Source organism: Mus musculus, chromosome 3 (assembly GCF_000001635.26).
Source record: "Mus musculus strain C57BL/6J chromosome 3, GRCm38.p6 C57BL/6J".
NCBI classification, from domain to species: Eukaryota; Metazoa; Chordata; class Mammalia; order Rodentia; family Muridae; genus Mus; species Mus musculus.
In genome coordinates this window covers 27540158-27561282 of record NC_000069.6, presented here as the reverse complement: position 1 = coordinate 27561282, position 21125 = coordinate 27540158, and the positions used below count along the sequence as shown (strand labels likewise).

Below are 21125 nucleotides of genomic sequence, written 5' to 3'. Positions count from 1 at the left end.
CCTGCCAGAACATATTCTTATAGCTCTTTCTCTTTTTATGATCACAACAGATTACCTATCTTTAAATTAGGTGGTTTTTTTTTCTTTTTCTTGAAGTATAAGCATTCTTCGTTTTTAGATAGAAGTCTCTTATCAGATGGGATCTGCACGTTGTTCATCCTATAGTTTTATTTTCTTAGTAATGCCTTTAATGCACAAAGGTTTTAATTTTGACAGAGTACAGGTTTTCTTCTATTCTTTTTACTTGTGGTGTCATGTCTGACTCTTAACGAATGAGAGTGTCACAAAGACGAAGTCTACTTTCTTCCATGAATGTAGGTAGTCTAATGTTCAATGAATATATTTAGGTCCATGCCTAGTTTTGAGTTAATGATTATATATGATCTCACATAGAAGCCGAAGTTTATTCTTTTTGCCTCATTGGCATCCTTAGATTGTTTTCTTTTGAGCCAGTCCATCATTGAAGGAAGCCAGGACAGGAACTCAAGCAGGACAGAAACCTAGAGGCAGGAGGTGATGCAGAGGCCATGGAGGGCTGCTGCTTACTGGTGTACTCAACTTAAAATGGCCAAATCTTATACGATACAAGTAATTTATTTCTAATTGTTTTTACACGAGGCCAGTTTGAACGGCCTACCATTCATTCACTTTCAGGCTTCTTGGTGTCAGTAGGACACTGCCCTCCAGACAGCGAAGCTGTGTTTACTCCATTAGAGCTGAGGTTTCCGAGCATAGTGTCCAGCAGCAGCATCTAGTCTCCCGTGAGCTGGAGATGCCTAGTCATAAGAAAGAAGCAGTGGGTAAGGCAGACTGTGTTGTAAGACATTCACCTGGGAAGACTGAGCAGACCTGGGGTTAAGCCAAAAGAAAGTCCTTATTAGCTGGCTGGCCCATACTAGGTCTTTGAGCCATTCTCACGGTGAGCTTTTAAAGCACAAAAATTCATGTCTTGGGTTGACATTCTTCAGTTAACAAGAACAGCTAGTCAGAAGTAGAACTACAGAAGCCAGAAAGCCAGGTTAGAGACTTTCCCAGCACTGTGAACTTTGGTGGACCAGGACCTTATTTTTGGCTCAGCAGGTGGTGCTGTCTACATGCTGAGTTTTACAGCCTGAATGCTACCTCCATCACTTGCTCTAAGTCAGTTGTTCTAAGGATTGGGGGCCTATTCCACACTGGCCTTCAGCCTTGGAGGGGAGCTCAGGAGCTCTCTGTGATAGTCTGGCTCCTAAAGGAATAGTGGAGATGGGGTCTTCCTCAGTCTCTGATACCATTGGATAGTTAAGCCGTTCTCTACTTTTCTGGATCAAGGTTTGCTACCAGTAAATGCAACTTGATTAGCAAATGATAGCTGACATTGACACTCCCAGATAATGTAGTCCTTTGGTGCAGTTAGATGCTATAGTGGTTAGAAACCAATCTCAGAGCTCATGATATTCAGTGAGAACATGGAGTTCTTGATATTGAAGTCACAGCCTAACCCTGAAATCTTTCAGATTCCCCAAAGGTTTTGTTTTTAATGTAGCGACTTGACTCAATAAACATCCTCGTTCTTGTTCTACAAGCTGTACATGTGGCAGCTTTCATCTGACTACATAGTGGTTCTCTCTCTAGCCAGACATCGTAGTTCTTACAAATAGACTTTAAAAGCCTCACTGTATCATGTAAGCTTCTCTCTTAATTTATGTGTATACCTCTACATGTCTGCATAGACCCACCCGTGTATAACCAGTGTATTTAAGCAAGACTTTGGACAGTTTACAATATCGTTTCAAAATGTTTGAGAGGTCTCGTAGGTTAATGATTTCCCAGTGTAGGCAAGGAACAAATCTATTTGTTTGAGAGACATTTCTCCCCTCTGAATTTAGGCAATATTGGTGGATTGAGCAGCTCCCTCCCCCAGTATCCTTTTTGTTTTAACTCAATGTTTTGGCTCAATAAACATTATGGTTCCAGTTCTACAAGCTGTAAAGCCTTTGGAGAGAATGTATTAGAATAGTAGAGACAGCTGCATCTTTAGATGATGGAAAAGGGAAACCTTAGCTGCTTAGGGAAGGATGACGGCAAGAAGAGCATTCTCAACCACAGATCAGGCAGAGATGACAAACCCATTCACTGTGGGACTTGCTGAGGAAGGAAGGCTGTGGCTTGCTCTGGAGCAACCTTGAGGTTCCACAGCACAGTTGACTTTCAGAAGCCATTAGAGTGTACCTGAGATGGCTTTGATTATGGCGTGAGGAGGAAGGGGCCAAGCATGCTCAAGTCATTTAACAAGTCCTGAAAGCAAGGCCAGGAAGAAAACGCTTCTAGCTGGAAGTCACTTGCTTGCCCTACACTCCCTAAAACATTTTACACAAATGGCTTTAACAGTTTTTAGGACAATACTTGGGATTAAGAGACTATTTGCTCGATATACAGTTTGGTAATTTAAAAAGCCAAATTTTATAGACGCCCTGTACTATGAAATACTTGATATTTTGTGTGTTAAGGAAAAGTTGCCCAGTAAGTAAATAGTATATGTTGTATACACTAGTTGGCCTTATACATTATAAGAGCACATGATATTTTAAAAACTTATCCCATACAGCGTAATTATAACAAAAGAGAGAATGCAACAAATTGCAGTCAAGGAGAGCACTGGGGCTGGAGAGGTGGCTCAGTGGTTAAGAGCACTGGCTGCTCTTCCAGAGGACCTGGGTTCAAGTCCAATTATCTACATGATAGCTAACAACCACCTGTAACATCAGTCATAGATTGGATTCTCTTCTGCCCTCCTTGTGTACACATGATACACAGACATCATATTATTTCTGAGGCAAAACATCTATACACATAAAATAAAAATAAAATATTAAATTATCAAAAACATTTGTAAATAATGGCGAGATGTGTGCTCATTAGGCACACGCAACTCTTGCAGGTGTTAGTGAACTCAATGTTTACGGTAGGTATTTTTATTTCCACTTACAACTGTTGAGAAGTGAGGCTCAGAGAGGCTAAATGAGGTCGTTGTTCAAGGGCACACTGAGGTTCGAGACCAGGGGGAGAACACGCTCCCAGCTCCTGTTCTGTTAAGCCAAGTGCATTGATTTTTGGATTTCAAAGCTAGTACAATTCTTCTTAAGTGAATCAATTCAAATAAAGATATAAAGGAAATGTCTGTATGTTTTGGTGGCTGTACTAAAGATGCTGAAGGTGATGTGGAACATGAACTTGGAAACCAACACTTTATTGGTTGGCATATAGTTTCAATTCTACTTAAAAATAAATTGGCGCCATGTAACCATCCATTGCTTTGGTAAGAGGAACATGGTAAAAATCAAACTCAGGATCTTAAAAATGCAAAGCCCTGTTGTGCTCCACCACTGAGCGTTGATGCATGTCACACTCTGTTTGCTTTTGCTTACAGGCACATGAGACGCCTGGGTTTGTGAGTGTAGAGATGCTCAAAGAGTTCAGTGACGAGATATGTTATCCTTCAACTTGCAATGAGCTCTCATCTGGAACCTTCCTTTATATACTGCACCCTTCCTGCCCTCTGCTCTTTCCCTGCTCATGCCAGTCCTTTCCACCCTACTGTATCCTCTCCTGTCATGGTCACAACACCTTGGTGTGAAAGCTGCATTGTGCTTACCTGTAAATGCAGTGACTAGGAGACAGAATCTGGGTTTTGTTCCCGCAGGGCAGTGTTCACTGCTGGCAGCACAATTCCCAACAGGAGAAAGCAAACAAACCACACAGTGTCTGGGGCCTGGAAGCTGACCTCAGTGAAAGCCATCCCTTTGGGTTGACATTTGGGGGTGGGTTGCTAACTCCACATGAGAGCTAGCCAGGGAAAGTAAGTTCTTCTTACTTCACTTGTAGGGAAATTGTTGGACTGTAGAATCCTTGGAAGAATGTCAACCTCTTTTTGGTGTATGACAATTAGTTTGTGATGAAATATTAACCCAAACTACATCTTAGGTAACTGTTAACCTTGCCACTCATTAACTTGCCTTAATCATATGGTTAGCATTCATTGATAGAATGCTTAAATAGCATGCACAGCACCCTTGTAGGATCCCCATTATTACATAAAACTGGCCATGGTGGGAGTTCTAGACTAGCCTGGGCTACACAAGACCTTGTCTCCAAAAGGGACAGGAGCAGACAGCTACAACAAGGAACCATTCATTAAATTAACTCCTGTTAGTGTGATGTTTTCTTTGAAAAGTAGAAATCAACTTAGCATGAATACTCATAATGTTGCTTGATTTTAGAAGCTGATCTGTTTTTCTCTCTGCTTAATGAGAGACAAACCAAGCAGCTGGTGGACTTTGTTATTGTTTATTTCTGATATTGGGGATTAAATCTAGGATCTTCCATGTATCAAACAAGTATTTCACCACTGAGCTATACTCAAGAATTTTAAAAGCACCCCAACTTTTCATTTTGAAGTAGGGTTTTGTAAAGATGCCCCAGCAGGCTTGAACTTGTGATTTTCCAGTCTTAGCTGCTCAGCTTACTGGGATTACAGGACTGCATAACTGAGTCCAGCTGTTTTGGGGCATTTAAAAGATTTTGTACCTTTCACATTAATGGTAGTTTATAATGAGTTATTGAAAATAAAAATCACATAAACCCTAAATCCAAAGCCTCTGAAGACTTTTTGAACCTCAAGAATGTTTACTTCAAAATTTGTTTATCTATATTAATCATAATACATTTTAAAAATAAAAAGTAGAAATGTAATTTGTTAGGAAGAGATTTGAGCTTTTCTAACACATGTTTTACGGTCAGGAAGGGGAAAAAAAGCTTTTGTTCCATTCTATCAGGTTGGCTTTAGAAGAATAGCTTGGTTCATGGAATTCGTGGCCTTAGGGAGTTGTTAAGTATTAATAGAGATGATTATAGCCTTGTTGTTGCTGCTTTTGTGTATGTTTTGTTTGTTTCCTTGCGTTGCATAGCCAGGAAATTACGCCAGCCATGGTTTCAGGCTGTCGTGGCAATTATTGAAGAGAAACTAAGCATAGTTAAAACTAGTAAGTACATTGAATAATATGTGTGTGTGTCCTGTCTATTGATATTTTGCTCTTATATCTTTCAGGACCTGCTGAAGTTCCCATGATGTCACCCAATGGGTCCATTCCTCCTATCCATGTGCCTCCAGGTTATATCTCACAGGTATGGCATTTGACTGGCATCTCCACTCACTAGTACACTGTTATTGTTTGAGCAAAATATATGTCAAGTCTTAACAAACATCCTTTATGAGTTAACTTAGTTATACTAACACTAGAATTGTATCCTTGTTTGCTTTCTGTTAGCTTGAATAAAAACACCAAGCAAAACATCTTTGGGAGCCTAAAAGCTGTAGACCATCATGGATTGAAGCCATAGCAGGACCTCGAGGAAGGGACTGGAGCAGAACCAGGAAAGCCTGCTAGTTACTGGCTTGCTCTCCTCTTACAGAGCAGCTACCCTTCTTATTTATCCCAGGCCTGCCTGCATAGGGCATGGTACCTCCCACCATGAGCTGGGCCTCCTCCATCAGTCAGGAATTGGAACTTGACCCTCCATATGATGTAGGCCATGTGATGGAGGCATTTTGTTAACTGAAATTCCTTTTTATGGTACTGCTTGGCACTTGCCAGGCCTTACAACCTGAAGTGCCAGAGTTAGAGAGAGGAAGACAGAAGGGCCGATAGGCTGCCTCCCTATTGTCTGTGTGAAATTCCTTCATGGAACCATCTGCTGCAGAATTCTCCTCCCACCTGTCCTATATCCCACGCATCTCAGGCTGGCACTGAACATACCCTGTAGCCAAGGTTGAATTGCACTCACTTTTTAACCAGGATGGCCTTGGATGCCCCATCTTCCCTTCCTGGCCTTCTTGCCTCCAACTCTTGAATGCTGGGTTATACTCATCCATTTCCATACCTAGCTCAAGAAAAAGGCTTTAAAGGAGAAAATGTTAGGATAGACTTTCCTGAGATCTAGTGGATGGGATCCTTTGAGCCCAGGGCTCAGCTGGTCCTACTAACCCAGCGATTCTCACTAGTTAAACAGCTTTCTTCTTCCCTCACCTGCTGGGTGTCCTCCAACTGTAAGAACATCATATATACACTGGGAAAATAGGGAGAAAACTTCAGAAAGGAAAATAGCCACAACTTTACTCAGAGATGAGAATCACTGTTACTATTTTTTGGGTCCTACTGAGGTACAATCCTACATAACCCCCCTCATTTAAATTTTTTTCTTGGCACCTCTAGGTATACATTAAAAATACTTAAAAATCAGTAATTTTCCATTATTAATACTTGGGGGGGAGTTGGTATGGGCTGTTTGGTTTTGTTTGTTTGTTTGTTTGTTTTTAGAAAAAAAATTGACACCTACTTAGGAAAATAGTTGAAGCTCAGGCAAGAACCAACGAAGATTTATTTTCCTTTGATGTGAAAAACAGAGCTATTTCTTCACCATGCAAAGCATACCACAAACACTATAATTTCATCTTTTTTCCACTCTTATTTTCATGGGAGCCAACTTAACGTTTTTTTGAGTTGCCAGATTTTTGGCCAGTTTTCCAGCTGTTGTAAATAAGTGACTTGTTTTACACAAGTCTTTGTACAAGAATCACTAGAGGCCAAAACGGGTGTGAGAAGGGGGGGTGGGAGGTGGGGTCCTGGATGGCACTCATGTCATTAGTCAGTTAATGGAGAGGAACAAGGAATGTCAGGTTTCTATTCTGTCCCCACTCATCTAGTATGAGAAAGTGTTTCATTCCATTGAACACAGTATGGTTCTCACCATTATGACGGCAAAAATAACACCGTGCTTTATGCTGAGGGCCATTAAGGAATAGTAGTTAAAGTTGGACACTCTAATGGGGGAGAAGCTGTGCTTAAATGTGTACCTTCTCTTGCTGGTGGGTTCCCTGTTGTTACATAAATGCAGAGCATTTATTGTGAATCCTGGGAAGGAAGAAAAAAAAAAGGAATTTTCTCCCTTACAATATTTCTGGTTCTGAAAAACTTTCATTAAAATTAAAGTAGAGATGTTAAGGGGTTCTGTAAACTCACGATTGAAGGAAGCACTGTCAGTCCTTCCCAGCTGACAGTCGTGCTAGAAAGTGCTAGAAGATCTGGAGGCACACAGTACAAATGAAGATGTGCTTGGGCTGTAGCATGGAAAAGGAAGAGGAGCAAGCGGCCTGAGGAGCTTGTGACTAGCCGTGTTTGGTAGACAACTGGAGGGCTGAGAGGTTAAACCAGCAAAGGCAGGACCTTTGACATTGAGCATTTCCTCAGCTTGAAGCTCTGTTCCAGGTGGCTTTAGGGCACAGGACAGCCTGAGCACTTACTAACCTTCAGCAATAGGTTGTATCATTAACAAAATATCACGGTGAAGTGTCTGAGAAAAACAAGTTGTTAATATAAAAAACATTGAACTTAGGCAGTAGAATGCATGTGTGTCTTCTTGGGCTGGGTAAAGTACACACTTCAAGGGAACAAGGGTGGAGCCCAGTGAAAAAACATCTGGGGAAACTTGTCATAACTAAGACATCTAAGGAGCAACAAACGTAGTTGTCATAAAGTTGTGGGAAGAAAGTACCTAGTCAGGATTCGATTGCTGTAGTAAAACACCATGACCCAAAACAAGCTGGGGAGGAAAGGGTCTAGCTGAGTTATACTTTCAGGTCAGTGTTGATCACTGAAAGAAGTCAGGACACGAACTCAAGCTGAACTGGATCCCAGAGGCAGGAGCTGATGCAGAGGCCATGGAGGGGTGCTGCTTACTGGCTTGCTCCTCATGGCTTGCTCAGCCTGCTTTCTTATAGAACCCAGGACCACCAACCCAAGGATAACACCACCGTGGGTCGGGCCCTCACCCATGGTCACTAATTAAGCAAATGCCCTACAACTAGGTCTTATGGAGGCAGCATTTCCTTAACTGAGGTTTCCTCCTTGCAGATAACTCTAGTTCGCGTGTCAAGGTGGCATAAGACTGGCCAGCACAGAAAGAAACATAACATTTAAAACCAAGAGAAATCCCACTTCAGCAGGATTGGTTTTGTCAGGAATGCTTGTAACTGGTCGGTTCTGTTTTCATGTCCAGTGCTGAAGCACACGTGGGCATATCACTCAGGTCTCGAGGCCACTGTCCCTCAGTCTTGCTTACCTTCGAGTGGTGCTCTGTCAACCACATTTCAGCATGGTAAACATTAGTTTCTAGATAATAACTTTTCTTAATGGTGTGTATTTGTGCTCATTGTTTTGCGGACTGAAATGCTCAGAGCTCTTGTTTGTCCAGCAGTTCAGCCGCTCTTTCTGGCCCAGTGGCCCTCCTGGTGGAGGTAATCCTTTAAGAACTGCCAACCAGAATAGCCATTCTGTTCTTTCAATACAAAAGAGACCTTTGTCCTGTCTCTGTCATAGAATGTAATACATTTCATATGTCCCCAAGTGCTATCATTACCTCATGTGTTTTTTTTATATTAACACATAGGATATTGGCTGGCATAGAAGAGGTTTTTTAATGAATGTATAAACAGAATTTGGGACGGGGGAGGAAGCTTAGTAAGATGCACATCACATAATGTTTTAGTCGGTGACAGACTTCATGTATGATGATAGTCCTATAGAGTGGATACAGCAGTGGTTTTGTAGTTGCCTCAGTCTCTGTAAGTACCTTCAGTGGTGTGCATATGGTGGAACACATCTCATCTGTTAGGTGATATATCACGACATGAGAGAGGTTCAGGTAGAGGAATAGAATATATGATACTTGGAAAACAGCAAGATCAGAATGGTCTATATTTGCAAAGATTGAAACAGTATAAGTATATATATGTATATATGTGTGTATATATATACATATACATATATATATACATATACATATATGTATGTATGTATATATATATATATATGTGTGTGTGTGTGTGTGTGTGTGTGTGTGTGTGTGTATGTAAGAAAGAAGGGAACCCTAAGATAATCCAGCCAAGGGAAAAAGTCATGATGCCATTGGAGCTGGGATAACTAGATCTTCACACCTTTAAAATTAATGACATTGAACCTTCACCTCACATCTTACACAAACATATACTCAGAATGGATTGGGAGCAAAAGTGAAGACTAAAATTGTAAGATTTTGGGAGTAGACTTTCCTGAACTTACTGTGTAAGACGGATTCTTAGCTACAACAGCCTGAACAGTGAAATGAGCAAAGACAATTCTATCTGTTCACAAATGGAACTTGTATGTGTTCCAGACAGAAGATATCCAAGACAGTTCAAAGACGGCTAAAAGTAAGAGCCAGTGTTATGTATAATCAAGCCAATGTATGAGAAATCAAGGCCTGCCTAGGCTACATGGCAAGACATTGTCAGAGTTATCCAAATGCTGGAGAGTCTGCAGAGTATTTGCTGTACACAGCTAAGGCCCTCAATTCCTATCCAGCACTGCAAAACAACCAATGAATGAAACCAAACAAAAACACTAAGGCATTAGACATTCTCCATTGTGGAGATACACATAGCCAGCAAAGACTAGAAAAGGTATTCGGCATGTATTGCACACTCTGAGGTGGCTACACCTCAGGACAAAAGAGATAACGTAAGAATTACTAAGGATGATGAAACATGGGGGGCGGGGGGGATCATATACTATATAAGGTAGTGTCAGAGAAGCCGCCCACTCTGGACAGTGGTCTCAAGTGGTCAAACAGGGGTACCTCCCATATGACCTAGCAGCAGCAGCAGCATCCTTAGATGTGTAGGCAGAAAGAGATTGTACAAACACATGTACACAAGTGTCCATAACAATCAATCACAATGACTTCAAGGTGGGAACAACCCACATGTCTGATGGCTTGTGAATGGATAGGTGACCATAATTTGATAGATCCACTCAGCCATGAGAATGAACCAGTATTCTATTAAAACACCCAGCTAAATATTGAAAATCGTGTCCTCATTGGAAATAAGCTCGGCACAAGAGCTGCATAGTGTGTCATCTTGTTTATGTGAAACATCTATAGTTAGCGAACCCACAGACACCTAGTGATTGCCAGGGGCTGGGGGTGGAGTCATGAGGAGTGACTAACTGCTTGCCTCATGGGTGGTGGCAGTGTGTGTTTGGATAATCAGAAAGTACATAGTGGTGATGGCAGTCAAGCCTATGACTGTGGCAAAATCTACTGTCAGACATTTTCAAAGGATGGACTTTCTGCTGTGTAAATCATATTGAACAAAGCTGTCACAGGAGAGAAGGGAGGTGGGATAAATTGACTGCAGCTAACAAAAAGGCAAATCATAACTGTAGCTGGGGAAATGTTTCACCTCTTGGTGCTTTTGGTGGGAGTTTCTGGGATAACGCACCCGTTTGTATAGTTATGGCTGTAATTTTCTCCATTCTGACAGACCAGATTCTTTTTCTTTGCCCATAGTCTGGAAGTCAGTGACAGAGCCTGTCTTGCTGGAGACCTGCCTGCACTGCTGAGCAAGTGTTGGTGTACAGTGTGCCTGATACTTGTGTGTGAATGGTGGTCTGTGGATGGCCTGTTGGGATAAGAAACATAAAGAACAAGGCAAAGTAGATGATTAAAGATGTGTTGCACATGTTTTGTTTTTTTTAAAGATTAATTTATTATTATATCTAAGTACCCTAGCAGTCTTCAAACAAACCAGAAGAGGGCAGCAGATCTCATTGCACATAGTTGTGAGCCACCATGTGGTTGCTGGGATTTGAACTCGGGACCTTTGGAAGAGCAGTCAGTGTTCTTAACTGCTGAGCCATCTCTCCAGCCTATGTCACACATCTTGAACTATAGCAGTAAAGAGTGTTGATATTGAGGAGCAAAAGCCTTCAAAAGACAAACTGATACATCCAGGAAATACTTGCATAAGATGCTTGTGCCAGTCATGTGAAGATTGTCTTAGAGAAGGGTAGACCTATGGGCAGCGAGAGGCAGTGGTCAAAGGGCTGTCCTTAGGTGAGGAAGTCTGCCCCAGGGACACAAGTACTTGGACTGAGCAGCTGGGATCTGGTCATTGTACTTGATATTGTGTGTGTGTGTGTGTGTGTGTGTTGCTTTAATTTTGGTTGACTATGGAGTTGAGAAAGATTTGAGAAAAAAATTTTACCTGACCTTCTCAACTTGAGAAAAAGCACTCAACTTTTAGAAAACAAATGTGTCCGTTATTTTCCTTCTTGTTCTGACAAAGTCTTTGACAAAAGCAACAGTCTGCCATAGCAGGGGAAGCAAGAAGGCAGGAGAGTGGAGTAGCTGTCACATCGCAGGGGAGGCAGGAAGGCAGGAGAGTGGAGTCGCTGTCACATCGCAACCACAGTCAGAAAGAAGGAAGAGGCAGATGCTGCTGCCAGCTCTCCTGTGCAGCCTGGGAGTCCAGCCACACTGAGGGTGGGTCTTCCTACCTGAGGTAATGGGATATAGAAAGTGCCCCACAGACTTGCCAGTGCCTTGTTTCCATGGCGGCTCTGAATACCTACAAGCTGGTAATCAGGAGAGGACATTTTAGAGGGAACTCACCCCGTCTGCAGTCACCGCTTCCACCTCTATAACCTAAAACATCCAGGGCAGTGGGTCTCAACCCATCGGTTGCACCCCCCTTTTTTGTGGGGTGTATTGAATGATCCTTTCCCAGGGGTCTCCTGAGACCATTGGAAAACACAGATATTTACATTATGATTCACAACACTATCAAAATTATGCAATGAGAATAACTTTATGGTTGGGAGTCACCATGTGTCGCTGTATTAGAAAGGTTGAGAGTCGTTGATGGAGAGGGTAGAAATTGGGTCAGGCAGGATCACTTGGAAATAATGGGGCTTCAGTGGAGGCCTACATCAGATTTGTGATCACTTCTCATGTAACTTGTCCACTTTCTTTGCTGAGTACGTAAATGCCTACTTGATGTGGTAGAAATTGTGGCATTTAGTATAGGCATCAGGATGAAAAAGACTGCTCTGGAAATCTGGAGTGTCTGGCAGGGACCACCTTGCTCAGTGGTCTTTTCATTGTACGTTGGCTGTGGTCCGTGGTTCCTTCCCCTCCATCATTAGCTTTCCAGATCATTTATGAGTGAAGATGTCTTAAGCAGATGCCCTGAGCCTTAGTTTCCACATTTCAAACTAATTTATAATGGCTTGTTCAAGTGGTGTAGGAATACTTCATATTGACCCAAAGATCTGAAAAGCATATGGAGAGAGTTGACAGTCCAAGTAGGTGTTTGCCATTTGGGAAAACAGTCTTCTTTCTCCAAGTTGACTGATGTAATAAAGAAATTGGTCAAGAAGAATAGCTTCTTATTTCATACCTCTAGCCATCCTTTGACGGCATTAGCTATTAAATCAGTACTCATTGAAATTATATACCCCTTGGCATGGAGAAAGGGAAAAAAATAGATTGATAAATGCATTTAAATTTGATTTGTGATCCAGCAAAGGTGGCTGGTGGGTAACATGTTTTCCACCAAGCCTGACAGCCTGGGCTGATGGAAGGAGACTGTAACGTCTGCTAAGTTGTCCTCTAGTATCCACATATACACTGTGGTACATGGGCTCACGTGCATGCACACAATGCATGCACACATGCATGCATGCACACAAATACGCACAAATAAGGAAATGTAATACACTTCGTTACAACATGATTTGATTATTCTCTGCAGTTGTCCAGCAATCAGGAGAGGCCCCTCTGGAGAAGTCATGGGCTGATTAGGTAAAGTCACACACTAATGAGCTTATATCTGAGCATTAGCACTGGCTGCCTCCCTTTTTATAACTGAAGTCTATATGGAAGAAATGTTGCTTTTTCCACCTTTAGCATTGTGAAAGCCATGAGCAGAAGGGAGTGTAGGCTTGCCCTCTGCCCAGACCAGTTGAGAGTCAGGCCTACTTGGCTGCTACTCATTAGAATATTGGGCTCTTTAAGCCTTGGGTTCTTTAAGTCTGCTGAAGAAACTTCCGTAGTAAGTATTCTGAGTGCCTGGAAGAGGGAAGAACCTGTGGGTATATTCATTTTCTATTACTAGTGGATTTGAGACGATTTCACTTTTCTTTGTATGAGGAACAATGACAGAACTGAAGGAGTGTGCCCCAAATGGCTCCTTGTGCAGTTTTCTTCTGTCTGTGCCTTCCCTCCATCTGCTTGCCCAGCATTTTCTCTCTATTTTTTTTTCTTTCCTGTGACCTTGGCATCAAGGATCAGCAGGAGAACACAGACCCAGGTAGAGCCCTGTGCCAGCCATTTATTTATTTGGATGTATCTCTTGTTTGAACTTGTCATCACTGTATTTTAACACTGAAGCTCCAGAGAGATGGGACACCTCTGTTACTGTTCATCTGTGAGGTGGTCCCTAGTTCTCTGAAAGGTGCCTGTCATATCACAGGCATGTATCAACATTGGACTGTGGTCATGTGATTATTAGTGTGAGTTAGGTTCTATTCCGAGCACTCTATAAATTATAAATTGATACACACATTGTAGAAGACATTGCCATTATCTTTGTCCCAGGTATCTGTGCCTACTTCTTGCTACCTCAGTCTGGCTATGGGCAAGCCATGCTGTATCCATATTTGTGCTGTGCCCACTTCCTGGATCATGCCTTACCATGCAGCAGGCTTTGTTTTTTGGGGTTTTTGTTTGTTTGTTTGTTTTGTTTTGTTTTTTTCTGCCTCGTGCCCTTCAAGCTACTCCTTATTCTTGTACCTTTGCAGGTTAGTGGGAGTAGAAGGAAAGTATTTGGGAACAAAGGAGTTTATTCACATTTCCACAGAGCATTCCAGCCATGCATTCTCCTTTAAGAGAAAAAGACAAAGTATGCGTGTATACTCGTTCTAACTCTCGGATCAAATTGTTATTGCTGAAAGTTCTGGGTTTGGGTGAGCTCTCTTGGCTTCTGTCAACACTCTCTTCTTTGTACAGTGGCCTTGCTGTCACTGTATGCCTCCGGATTGTTGGCTTAGTGAAATCATGGACATGGGTAAAGGTGGTTGGTGACAAGGTTTTCCTAATGGGATATGTCATGCTATGTTACGGGGACTAAAGGTGTCCTGGTTCCTTTTAGGATGAGAATACTAAAGCATAGCAAATGCAGGTCATCAATAAATATTGGCCACGTCCTGATGCCTTTAATGTCTCTTCATAGCATGTGTCCTAACCTTCAGGGGTTGTCTGTTCATATTGACGTCTCAGCCTACATGATTTCTGTGTAACCGTACATGATGCAGTGATGTAATGATCGTCGTGAAAATCCCAGCTTGGTAACCTCACGAGCCACAGTGAACCACACTCTGTTCAGTCTTCCTTTGTCTGACTCAGCTCAAGTCCAGTTCTCTGGTGGACAGGGAATTGAAAAGTGATAGCCAGGTTGAGTTGGGAATTGATTTTAAACCTTCACTATTGTCTTTGGGCTATCCTGGATGGTGGTGGTGGTGGTGGTGGTGATGGTGGTGGTGGTGGTGATGGTGATGATGATGTTTTTACCTTTTTCATGGTTCATTTTGGTCATATGCATTCAAGCACTCGTGTAACTAGGACCCAGGCTCTCCTAGTTAACGTACTGCACTCACACTAGTAACTTGGCCTTTGTGGCGTAGAACAGCAAGCAAGCACGCACTGTACTTAGAAGGCGACTCACTTGCCTGGCTCTCTAGTCCTTCTCCAGCTCCTTCTCTGCAGGCAGGGAATGGGGCACTAACAGCTAGTCAGCATGGGGAAGAGCTGAGGCCCGACTGGTAAGGAGCACACAGTTCCTCACCAGTCAGATATGTCAAGGTGTTGAGGGAAACCCAGAGAGCTCACCCACACACAGAACGTTCAGGATAAAAACCAGTTTGATCCCCCGAGTTAGAATGAGTCTCAGAAAACGTGCATAGTTTAAGTGTCCTTTCTCTTGGAAGAGAATGCTTAGCTGGAGTGCTTCATGGAAATGTACGTAAACCATGATGGTCAGATCTGGATGGTGTTGCCCATCAAGCTGGCCTTCTTCTGTGGCCTGAGGAAAAGGGCGGCTGCTTTTAAGGATGAATGAATTTGCTTTCCTTCATTCTGTTTTTCCCAGCAGGGAAGCCTTGTAGACTTGAGGTAACTTGAATTTAATCCTCCTGCCGCAGGACCCCTCTAGATGCCGTGTTAGCTTACTAAAAGGCTGCCCTCCCCCAAAATACCATAATTATATGGCTTGTGTAACATAATGTACAGTTCTGGAGGCTAAAGTCCAAGGGCCAAGATGGCGGGATGTCTTCCAAGGCTTCTGCTTTTGCCCTCTGAATGAGTGCATTCCCTAGGTCATGTCACAAGGTCTCTTGACCTCATGTCACTGTCACAGCCCACCTGCACATACATTCTGAAGCCTTGGGCTTTAGCACTTCAGCATAGAGACTTGAGATGGGGTTTGGTTGGGTGCATAATGCAGCTCACAGTAGGTGGCCATCTGGGAGCACAACCCCCTTTCCCAGAGTTCCTTGCTTCTCTGGATACATGTCAATGGCACTTCTGTTGAGCCCAGAGTCAAGGATAAATTTGGACGAAGCATTCTTTGTTCCGACTTGTGAAGTCTTCCTATGTGGAGTTTTGTAACAGCACTTACTAGCACCCAGGCTAGTTTCCCCCTTGCCTTTGCATATTCAGTGCTGTGTGTCAGGAAGTCACTGTTGAGTTGAATATGTGATTTGTCTGCCTCCGGACATTGCCATAATTCTATTTACCCCAAAAGGAAATGAATTTGGTTTTTTTCCAGTAGTTATATATGGAGATTGAAGACATATTTTCTTGCCTTGGGAATTTTGTCCTGAATTCTCTCAGATGTTTGATTTCTTCATATATATATATGAATTCATATATATATATATGAATTCATATATATATGAATTACCTTTATTAAAGAATATTATTACCACCATTTCTGAAGTTGTATTCTTACTAAGTTTAATTTCTTCAGGCAAATCTGAGAATTGTTTCCTTAGGTAGAGTTCATAATTGATTTGATAAGTAAAATATTCTATAATTTATGTTATTAAGTAGTCAAATTATCATGTGTTTTTGGGTTTTTTATACTTACTTTAGCATTAGTACTTCATTTTGGGAGGATGAAAGACAGGTTTGGTTTGCATAAAGTATCTTATAATGTATGTGCATGTAAATATCTTTCACAACTACCAGAGAATAATTCAGGATAATTAGAACAGGGCTTTAGGCAGTTTTAATATGTGCATCAGTTTGTGACTATATAACGCTACTTACTTTTTTTTTTTTGCTAGAACCTGATATGTTTATATAAAGGTAATTTATTCTGTAGAGTAAATTTATTTTGTTAATTTTTAGGAACAACTATTTAAGGACAGCTGTTCTCGTAATAGTAGTAAGAAGACAGCTTTTCAGTTCTGTGTATCTGTTATTTTCCCGCAGTGGAATTTTCCGTGTTAGAGGTTTTTGATGAATTATTTTTTTAAGATTATTTTATTTATATGAGTACACTGTAGCTGTTTCCAGATACACCAGAGGAGAGCATCAGATCCCATTACAGATGGTTGTGAGCCACCATGTGGTTTCTGGGAATTGAACTTAGGACCTTTGGAAGAGCAGATAGTGCTCTTAACCACTGAGCAATCTCTCCAGCCCCGAAGTTTTTTGATTTTTGTTTTTTAAATAATAATAATAATAATAATAATAATAATAATAATAATAACATGCTCATAGCAAGCCAGAAATAAGATCATGAGAATAAATTATTTTCGTTACAGCCTTCACTATAGAGAGCTCCATTCAGGTCCACATAGCTACACCTGGAGGAAAAGTGGAACTTCCAGGAAACTCTTGGTTTTTGAACCTTGAAGATTGAATGTCTTAGGAAAACGGAGCACGTGGAGGATAGCGAGGGGAAGAGAACACTGGATAGCCGGTGTTTGCTCACTACTAAGAAGCATCCACAACGTTGATACTGCAGTTATATGAAGTGTGTGCTAGAAGCGTATCTGTACTCGGAGGTTTTGGCAGAGGAGATGCTGTCCGTCTGTCCCTGCTTTCAGCACTGCTGTGCATGGATTTGTAAATACCTGCTGCATGTGCCTGAGTAGCTTAATATGGCTAGCGGGCCACACACCAGCAGTGCCAACCTTTATTCAGAGCAGTCAGGACAGGGAAAGCTGCTCGGAGCTCTCGGAGAGAGAATGATTCAGAGCCTTGATTTCAAGGAGTGAATGTTGAGTTTAATGAAATTTGCACAGTAGAGCATTTTATATTAATTTTTCCAACTTTTGTTAGATATTTTCTTTATTTACATTTCAAATGCTATCCCAAAAGACCCCTAAACCCACCCACCCACACCCTGCTTCCCTACCCACCCAATCCCACTTCTCGGCCCTGGTGTTCCCCTGTTCTGGGGCATATAAAGTTTGCAAGACCCAAAGGCCTCTCTTCCCAATGATGGCCGACTAGGCCATCTTCTGCTACATATGTAACTAGAGACACGAGCTTTGGGGGATGCTGGTTAGTTCATAATGTTGTTTCACCTATAGGGTTGCAGACCCCTTCAGCTCCTTGGGTACTTTCTCTAGCTATGTTAATTTTTATGCATATGTGTGTGCCTGTGTGTGTTTATGTGCAGTATCTGAGTGTAGGTGCCCACAGGGTCCAAAGACAGCATGGAATCCCTGGGGCTGGTGAGCTGGGATGCTGTGAGCTGCCACGTAGGTATGGGGAACTCAAGCTGGACTATCTGGAAGAGCAGCAGATGCTCTTAACCGCCGAGCCATCTCTCCAGCCTCCTGTTGTCTTAACATGAAGACCAACCAATGGCTGTTAATGCAAGTCAAAATCACTAAACTATGGACCAAATACTTTCAGACTTGCCAGTTTGGCTTTAGCAATACTGTTTTTTCCCCTTCTTTTGTTTTCCATGAAACTAAGCATAGGGTATGTTTCTATTCTTAGAGACAATAAAATTATTTTGTCTTGTTATCAACCTCCTGAAATGCAATGGAAAAAAAAAATCTATTTGAATATACAGATTCTATTTCAAGCATTAAAAAGAAAAAGAAACCATAAATACAGCCTGTCAGAACATGTGCCTCATTGTCTTCAATAATTGATTCCATCAAGTTTCAGTGAGCCTGTTCCTGGATTCCCAGTTTAATGTTGTGCACAGGAGCGTGCATGCATGTGTATGCCTCCTCTACCCCTGAGCTTTCCCGTCAGCTTCCTGAGTGGATTCTGCTGTCTTCTTCCGCACAGGCCTGACCTAGGGTGTTCCAGCAGCTGTTTGGGCACCGCAGTTCTTTGAAGCCCCTGTAGCTGTTTCTGTAGTCATTTCATGCTCTCTCCTTCTGCGTCATCTCATAGCTTTGCTTTCTCACTGTGTCATCTGCTGTAGGGACTGTGCCTTGCTCGAGTTGTGTCGACTGACCCGGGTGCAGTGGGTACAGGACTGGCCAGGAGGCATTGCCTGGCGCACTGCTCTGTGCTAGTGCAGGACTGCTCAGTGTTGAGGACAGTGCAGATGAGCGGCCGACTGGGCTGTGGGGTCCTGCCTGTCATCATCTGTGCCAGGGTTCTTGGCTGAAAGCTGGACAGTTAGGTACAAAGTTGACTCTCTTGCCTGGAGATTGCTCAAGTTTCCATTGGTCAGAATCCCTTCATTGTGTCCACCTCCTTAGTCCATGTAAATGCTATTTTAGTGTACTTCCGTGACTTTTGACATCCATGTTCCCTGTGTTCGTAATTTCCAATGACTAAAGCAGAGATAGAGCAAATGTTGTCACATAGGTCAAGAAGCCGAGCGCTGAAAGCACTAACCAGTAGACTCTCCTCTGTAAAACCGTTCATCTTACGATTATATACAAGGCTGCTCCTACCATCAGTTTTAAACACACATTCAATTTACTTGTCCAGTAAAATTGTTATCACTGTAAAAATTTTTTATGACAAATCCAAGATTTATTATTAGCAAGATAATTTCTAAAATGTTTCATGGGGTAAGAATCGCTCAAATAAATGGAAGTCACTAATTCCTTTGTGTGAGGAACAGGAGAGTTAGTGACCCTTTCACATCCGTGGGTGTGCTTGTTAGTAGTATTATTGCATCCAATCCTTTTGCTTTCTTCCCTAGGTGATTGAAGACAGCACCGGAGTCCGCCGGGTGGTGGTCACACCGCAGTCTCCTGAGTGCTACCCACCGAGTTATCCCTCAGCCATGTCTCCAACCCATCACCTGCCCCCTTATCTGACCCACCATCCACACTTCATCCAGAACTCGCACACCGCCTACTACCCGCCCGTCACCGTGCCTGGAGATATGCCACCCCAGTTTTTCCCCCAGCCTCACCTTCCTCCCACAATATATAGCGAGCCAGGTAAGTAGGTTCCAGCTGGCATGGAGATTTGTTCAAACTGGCCACACTCTAAGAACTCATGAGAATTCCTAGTTTCCTTTGTCTTGATTCTTCCTCATAGGAATCCCTTTAGTTTGTGGGTGGGTCACAGCTCTGTCTTGCTTCCACCTCACCAAGAGCAAGGAGTAGAGCAGGTCGTCTTTGTTTCAGCAGTGAGGCAGTTGTTGATGTGTGTTTATGTAACACTAGCCTGAGGCAGAGCTGGGGCCTATTATTTCTTTGGCATCATCACCGTCTGCCAGGAAAGGGGAAATTGAAATGATTCGTGCCCTATTCCAAATGTTAGAAGACTATGAAGTCTCAATATCCTTTGGATTTTCCAAAAGATACATCTTGGCAGAGCTCAGTAATTGTCTTGCTGTTGACATGGCTCTCCTGCAGCTGTGTTTCCTTTGAGACCAGCCATGACTTTAGCCACAGTGTCACTGGTTGTTAGAAACTTACCTTGAAAGGAAGAGTTCCCTGTATTGTGTCTAAGAGTTCTGACCTTGGTGCTGGTTGAGTCTGAAATGCAAATGGATGCTGAGAGCTACATAATAAGTGAGGCGTGGCTAGATTTCAGCTCTCGGCTTTGCAGAAGGCTCTCCTCACTCCCAAAGGGAGCTTTCAGTGCTTCAAGCATTGAGGATGTTGTTCAGAGGGGTTCCTCTTAGAGTCCTCTGAAGTTTTTCAGCAGGTCCTCCCCGCTCCCCTCCCCCTCCCCCCCCACTCTCCCCTCCCCCTCCCCCCAGGTTCTTTTGCTGCCTCACCACTTCTCTTACCCATTTCTCCTTTCTCTTCATCTCACGTGATCTTTTTTTCCTTATTATTAACAAAAGAGAAATCTGGGACGAGTGTTTTAAAAGAAAAACCTATTGTAACATAGGAATACAATTTTGGTTATTTTTGTTGTTGTTGTTGTTGTTGTTTTGTTTTGGTAGTCAGAGAATTTAACATGCTTTCATAAAAGGATTAGAAAGGTCAGAGCAAACATGAAGTAAAATATCACTAGCCATGACATAAACCAAAGAATCAAGCCTGGTATGAAGACATTTAGAAAAAAAAAAAAAAAATTGGCCAGGCAGTGGTGGCGCACGCCTTTAATCCCAGCATTTGGGAGGCAGAGGCAGGTGGATTTCTGGTCTACATAGTGAGTTCCAGGACAGCCAGGGCTACACAGAGAAACCCTGTCTCAAAAAACAAAAACAAAACAGAAAAAACAAACAGAAAAACAAAACTTGGTTTTTGTAAAGAAATGGTCTCACTCTGGAGCCCAGATTCATCTTAAACCCATAGCAACCTCCTGCCTCAGCCTGCCAAGTGTTAAGATTATGGGCGTGTACCTCTGTTAGTTAATTAATTTGTGAAAATGTATTTAGTGCTTCATCACAACCCATATTAAATACTGGAGAGGTGGTCAGAGGACTGGTTGGCTGTGACTGCCCTGACTCTGTAGTTCGGGCTCCTGATTTTCAGTCTGATGATGCTCTCAGGTGTGCCTAATGTAACAGCTGTTCTCTAAACTGCCTACGAGTTACTCTTGTGCAAGTGATGGCCTTCATAATCGTAGGCAAGGTAAAATTATGATTCAAATCACAGTTAGAATTAAATCAGCACTGCTCACTCTTCATTTCACAGCGTCCTTTTATCTAATTTATTAAAGAACATTGATCCAGTAACATAGAAATAATGAAAGTGCCATTTTAGCTTCAAAGTAAAGATTGTAATAAGACAAAATCTTCATATTCCAATGGA

General features: G+C 42.3%; 1 protein-coding gene across 10 annotated transcripts in view; it reads left to right on the top strand.

Moving 5' to 3' along the window:
• Positions 1-21125, top strand: part of Fndc3b (fibronectin type III domain containing 3B) — a 295173-nt gene that overhangs the window by 150025 nt on the left and 124023 nt on the right. For 9 of the 10 annotated variants that reach the window (NM_001356953.1, NM_173182.3, XM_006535547.4 and 6 more), the window contains 2 exons: positions 5087-5163; positions 19109-19352. In NM_001356953.1, coding sequence (NP_001343882.1) covers positions 5087-5163; positions 19109-19352 — 321 coding nt within the window. Of the gene's footprint in view, positions 1-453; positions 458-5084; positions 5164-19108; positions 19353-21125 lie in introns of all 10 variants that reach the window. The other variant, XM_006535546.3, reaches the window with a different exon arrangement.